The sequence below is a fragment of the Stegastes partitus genome, unplaced genomic scaffold (genome assembly GCF_000690725.1).
Source record: "Stegastes partitus isolate 25-593 unplaced genomic scaffold, Stegastes_partitus-1.0.2 Scaffold799, whole genome shotgun sequence".
NCBI lineage: Eukaryota > Metazoa > Chordata > Actinopteri > Pomacentridae > Stegastes > Stegastes partitus.
The window spans coordinates 162,672-169,165 of NW_007578530.1; the positions used below are offsets into that span (position 1 = coordinate 162,672).

At 37.3% G+C, this 6,494-nt stretch overlaps 1 protein-coding gene across 1 annotated transcript in view; it reads right to left on the reverse strand.

Moving 5' to 3' along the window:
* Positions 1-3,266: 3,266 nt before the first annotated feature.
* Positions 3,267-6,494, reverse strand: part of LOC103364978 (histidine triad nucleotide-binding protein 3-like) — a 4,441-nt gene continuing 1,213 nt past the window's right edge. Inside the window, exons 3-5 of the mRNA XM_008292287.1 lie at positions 5,252-5,315; positions 4,916-5,042; positions 3,267-4,058 (exon numbers count right to left, since the gene is read on the reverse strand). Coding sequence (XP_008290509.1) covers positions 4,011-4,058; positions 4,916-5,042; positions 5,252-5,315 — 239 coding nt within the window. The 3' untranslated portion in view covers positions 3,267-4,010. The remainder of the gene's footprint in view (positions 4,059-4,915; positions 5,043-5,251; positions 5,316-6,494) is intronic.

Genomic DNA, 6,494 nt, shown 5'->3' on the forward strand with positions numbered 1-6,494 from the left:
AAAACCATACAATCAATAATCACTAACACGAGGGAGGAGGTAAACGTGAAGCTCAGAATATCCAAGCTTTCAAAAGGCTGCGATGTCAGTGCTTTTCCCTCATTCTTTTCCTCTTATTCCTCACTGTCCAGTATGACCTTGAGGTGAAATCACATCTATTCATGACTGTGTTTGCTTTTTAAAAACCTCAGGGTCATACAACTGGGACAACACACCGAGCCACCAAATACAAATACATGCAAAAAATAGTACATTTGTAGTCTGAAAGCAACGACGGTGAGTCACCAAGCAAGTCAAATAAATAGTTGTTGTTTTTTTAACCCACATTTAAACTAGTTTGACACAGAGGCCTTCATAGAGACGGCATTGAATTAAAACACCACCCACTCACGGTGACAATAAGGAAACATTCCCCTGTAGAAGCCTCAGTCAGGAGGAAAGGCCTGCTCAACACAAAAGAAGGCTGGAGGTTGGCTGTTTGTGTTAAAGAGTAGTTTTTGCAATAGTAGACCAAAATACAGCTAAACTATTCGGTGAGCTGTTCAGTTCTTGGTCAACGAATTATTCTCAGAAGTAAAACGCAGTCAGTAGCTGCACCACAGTGGGCACAACGTCGTCTATATCACCGACATGATGTGACATTCTGCATTGTGAAGGGTCATTAAAGTGCCTTTAATGAGACTTTAATGAGGACATGAGAGGTTATCCTCTATGACATGGTGGCTGACCTCCTTATCAAGACCCTGAGATATCTCACAACCGGCCTCCTCCATCAATCCTCAGACGAAATGAGACCCTACAACATGAATTCACACGTTTATGTCACCATTAGCATCATGTAAGGAACCCAAACAGCGTTAAATGTGTTTACAAAAACATGCCTGGTTATAGGACAAAGTGGGAGCTGTGTTTGGGTTCTTGGTACCAGTCAAACATGGTGGATGATGTCTCCGATCCTGTTCCTGATTTGGTGGTGTGAGAAGGGAACTTCAGTTTGGGAACTTCAGAGTCATATTTCTGTTTTATGCAGATGACGTGGTTCCGTTACTAATCCATGAACTCCAGAACCACTGGAGCGGTTTGCAGCTGAAAGTGAAGTGACCAGGATGAAGTCTAACATCAGGGTTCTCTGCAGGAAACTGGTGGATTGCTTCCATGTTCGAGTAAGTTGGGATCTTGTTCATGAGTGATGGGAAAATGGAGCGTGAAAAGAAAAAGCGAGTCAGGACAGTGATCTGAACAGGAAAGCTGAGCTCTTATTTCAGTTAGTCTTTGTTCCTCTGGGTTGTGAGTGAAGAATGAGATTGTAGATACAAGCAGCCAAAATGGGTTTCCTACAGAGAAGAAATCTGGAGGTAGCTCAGGGCTTCGTTGCTGCTTCTTTGTGTCAGGATGCTTCCAGGATACCTTCCCTTAGAGGTTTTCTGGGCACGTCCAACCAGAAGGAGATCCCAGAGCAGACCCAGAACTTTCTGCAGAGATTACATATCTAATTTGGTCTGGGAACGCTCTGGGATCCCTCAGCAGGAGCAGGAAACGTTGCTGGGGAGAGGGATGCCTGGAATGTCCTAGTTAGCATGCTGCTACTGTGACCTGACCTCGCAGTCAAGCAGAAGAAAAAAGATTGATGGATGAATGAATGAACGTCTGGTTTTGTTACGACTTGTTAAACATGAGAAATGCCAACGTGACAAGTTCTTATTCTGACGAGCACAAACAGGGTGTCGCTTTGTCCTGATGAAAAGATCAAACTCAGAAGTAAAGAAGTAATATTTAATCCACATTGTTAGAAAATAAATGGCATAAAATGGGATAAAGTTTCCAAATGAACAGGAAAAAGCTTAAAACAAAGCAGTGGTCATGAGCTTTTTGAGGTGACATCTAACGCAATCCAACACAACAGCTCTGCATTAATTATACTTTTACTTACATTTATGAAGATTCTACATTTTCACTTCCAGCTCGGTGATAATTCTGCTTTATGTTTATTTCTGAGGACACAGTGGGTGGTGATGATTGACATTCAGAAGTGTTCCTAATATTTTACCCACCTCATTAACACGCATCAATATTGGGGCAAAAATATTGGAGTTTAGAAACTTCATAAAAGTAGGATTTATGACAGTGCTGTAGTATTGGATTGCATTAGAGACCACAGGTTTACCTAATAAAGTGGCTGGTGAGTGTATAGAAACTAACAAAACTCTGATCTATGTGTGACTCTGTTGTCCACACACTGACACTTTATTGTGTCATGTGCCAACAGATCTTGAAAGAAAACTTTCCATTACGCTGTGGTGACACACTGGTTTTGAGAATAAAAGGAAAAATAATTTGGCAAAGTACATCTTGCTCAATTTTTTTTTTGTAAATTTACTGCTTTATCATTTTTAAATATTAGAAGCTGTGACTCTGGTGCTTTTCTGTGGGTTCTCCTTAAACCTGCCAGAGCTGCAAAGACACTACTGACATCAAGTGGCTCTCAGAGAGAACTGACGTTATCAGGAAACTGTGACCACATCCAGTCATTGGTAATGGATGGTAGTTTTTAACAGCATAACAGCTTTTCACAAAACATACAAGAAAACATTACAATCTATTGCAATATATTGTAAATAATTTTAATTAGAATAGTTTGCATTCATGTCATTAATCTGAGTGATACAAAGGAAAACACGTTAATCTGATTATTTTGACCAAGGAGCCTGATTTAAAGAATTTCTAAACTTTCTTTTACAATAGAAGTTAAAATTGTTTGGTTACAGCTATACTATGCTATGCTATGCTATGCTATGCTACGCTATACTATGGTATGCTATGATATGCTATGCTGTGATATGCTATGCTCAACTATGCTATGCTATGCTATAATATGCTGTACTATGCTATGCTATGCTATGCTATGCTATGCTATGCTATGCTGTCTGCTGCTAGTTGGGTCAATTTTAAAAGCTATTTGCAAGAAAGCTATTTAAGGATTTGGTTTTAAAAGGTTTTTACACCCAAAATTGGACAATTTAGCAGAAAATTCATCAATACAAGCACTCTCAGGTATTAAGTATGACAAAAAGTAACGAAAGTCCACAGCTAGCGAGTCCCTGAGGTTATATATATACTGCAGCTACAGAGGTGCTGTGAGCCTTTTTGCGGTTCAAAACATTATGGGCCAAAAATAGTTAGAAAGGGAAGTTTTTAGAACACAAACACAGAATAAATCATATAAATGGCTGTAGATATGGCATCACCTTAAACTCCTGAGTGTGCTGTTAAAATCAAAGATACTTTTTAATGCCACTAATCAGTTTATGCAATAAAAAGAATCATAATAATTAAGGTGAACTATCTCTCTAATGTGGATTAATGGGGAAAAAAATATGCCAACAACTGAGCTGATCAGATTTGGCCAAACTTCAGGAACAGAAACCTGCCAACAAACCCCTCATGCTGCCAAAATAATGGTGTCGAAAACACTAATGGAATCCTAATCAGTAATGAAAGTAAATAATTAAAGATGACCTTACATCTTTTCGTCTTCTGTTTTTCGGCAGAGGAACAAAGATGCACACAGGGGTCCACACACTGGGAGACAGAGTCAAGTGACTTAAGACTTTCTCAATGATAACCCCGTTATTTACAGCTTCTCAGAATTCTAACAATATTAATATTAAAATAAATACTGCATCCTAATGCACCAGACAAGTAGTAACAAATAGATAATAAAGGCATACGCAGGTCTTTTGATTGACCCACTTACACACAAACAACTGAACACAGAAACAAAATGTTCTTCTGTGAGGTTTTTAGACAAAAGTACGACTTTCTTTCCCCCTAAAAAATGTATGTTAAAAATACATTATGTACACTTCTTAAAAAGGTTCAGCATATAGTTTCCACCCCGCGCCTGCTTCTACTTTTCTCCACGACGGAATCAGCAAGTTGAACATACATTATTAACGCCAACATGTGGGATCAGGTGGAGAGCTGAGGTGGAATGACAACAAGTTCAGAGTTCATTTGACCTTCCCGCGAGTCTTGAGCTGAGAAAGGGCTTTGTCCACCTGCAATAGAGCAAAACCAGGAACTTAGATGGTACAATGATTACTGTAATATTTTAAACAATGAAATACTGATAGCATGCTCATGATAGATGAATGACAATATTGTGAATAATCCAGTGTCAGGAACTATCTGGTTGTCAGGGAACAACAAACAGAAGACAAAAAAAATAAAAAGAGACAAAACACACAATAAACAAAGTTCAAAATGATCTGATGGCTGCAGTAATCTGATAACATAAAAGCAACAAAAAAAGAGTTTAGAGTAATAATGATCTAAAAAACTTACATATTTTTTGTAAATTAAAATAAGGCAACATTTACACGTATACGTGCATTTCTATATAACATTTATTTTAAAAAAAATAAAAATTTTCAGGTGGATCACAACATAAGCTTCTGTGGCTGCACGTCTTAAATTTTTTAAAAGAAGTAGTTTTAAATTAAAGTGCTGACCTTAATGGATGGAAACTAATGCAGCTATTCAACATAAAATTCACAAAATTCACAATTTTAAGCCAACATCAAACATTTAAGCTTTTTATAATTGCAACATGTTTTTATGAATTGCTTGACATGTTTTTAAATGAACAATAAATTTAAATGAAATAATGAAGTTCCTCTCAGGTCATCGAACAAACCCCTAAAAATTCCCGTCTGTATCTCAAAATTCCATATTTAAAAGTTTTTCCAATAAAATAAACCCGTCCTGTGTTAAAACAACTGAGATGCAACACAATATGGACACAATTGTAAGGTAAACAACTTGATTTTCATTGGATGGGGTCTTTAAAAAATCATGGCTTACCCCTTTGAAAAGTCTAAAATGATTTCATTGGCACAGCTGAGCCTTGACTCACCGTGATGAACCAGTGAGACTGAGGTCCGTAGCGAAGCTGAGACTTCGACACCATCTTGCTGGCCGGAGCCAGAACGTGGAGGTGGAGGTGAGGAACAGATGTGAACGGAGGCAGGTGGAATCCCATCCTACACAAATCCAACGTGGGTTTGAAAACTTTTTATTTGTTGTCATTAAAATAGTTCACAAACTATGAGAAACTGACAATGAATGAACTGAAGTTTGCAAAAGAACCATTAAAGCAAAAAAAAAAAGCAATAAAGGCCCAACAGAACATCGTAGTACTGTGGTCGTAATTATAGAATCAGAATCAGTCTCACGGAATTTGTTTATTTACCTGACGTCATCGAGGACTTTGTTCTTCTCCAGGATGCTCCTTCCCATTTCTACCATCTGCTCCACTATCAACACACACATCTCATCAGCTCACTGCAGTCACACACAGCAAACAACTCACAACAAAACTACACAACAGTATAGTTTTCTCATTATTGCACATTAGTCTGTATCTGATGAAGGGTTTTACAGATTCATACAAAACGTTCTCACTGAACTACAGAACATAAACTTGGTTTGTTCAACGATCAACTATCACAGAGTTCTGCCACAACTTTTCTTTGTGGCTTCAGTAACAGGGATGAAAACAAAGCTCACTTTGGTCCACAGACTTACAAACAGCTCTTTTGTGAGTTAATAATAGTGTCGCACAACAAAGTGATGCTGTAAAGTGATAATGCAAAACCTTGCGGTCAACTCTCTGAACCCCAAAACCCACCAGCAGGTTTCAAAGACATGCTATGTACTTTTTTTATTTTTTATTTTTAAATCTAACAGCCTGACAAGTTTTACGCTCCGTGTTCTGTCATCTATGATCACATGATCTTTCCTGATATTTTTCGGTGTGGCATCATTCCACTGTTAGTATACAGTCGTCCTCAGATGTATTCATCCCCTCCCATTAAAGAAAAGGCAAAATTCACAAAAGTCACTCAAATAACTAGAAACTGAAACAAGTAATAATAAATAAAAATTTGCTAAATTACAATTTAGTGAAACTAGATGTTGTTTTTGAACTGTTGTTGAAAAGAATAATTTAAAAAAAACAAACAAACAAAAAAAAACTGTTCCGGACAAATGAGAGCACTTTGCTGATGAGCAGTGATCCAGAATACCTGTCAACAGGTGCACAAGTCTGACTGAGAGTTACAGGAAACATCTGATTGGCTCAAAGGGTTGTTCAACTAAATATCAGTTTACAGGTCCCATCATACTTTAAAAAAAAAAAAAAAAAAAAATCTGTTAAACCACAATTCAAAAGCAACGTCATGATTTTAATTATAGTTTTATTTGTTATTACTTTTGTCAATTTCAGCTTATTTTAGTTTCAGCTGTTTTTTTCCTTCTTTAATGGGAGGCTATGAACACATCTGAGGACGACTGTACATTTATTTATTAGTCAGGTATCTAGGCAGCTTATATCCATAAATAGAATAAAATTAGAATTAGAATAAAACTTTATTGATCCCTTCGGTAAAGGACCTCAGGGAAATTGCTAAATAAATAACCCTTTCATTCATTAA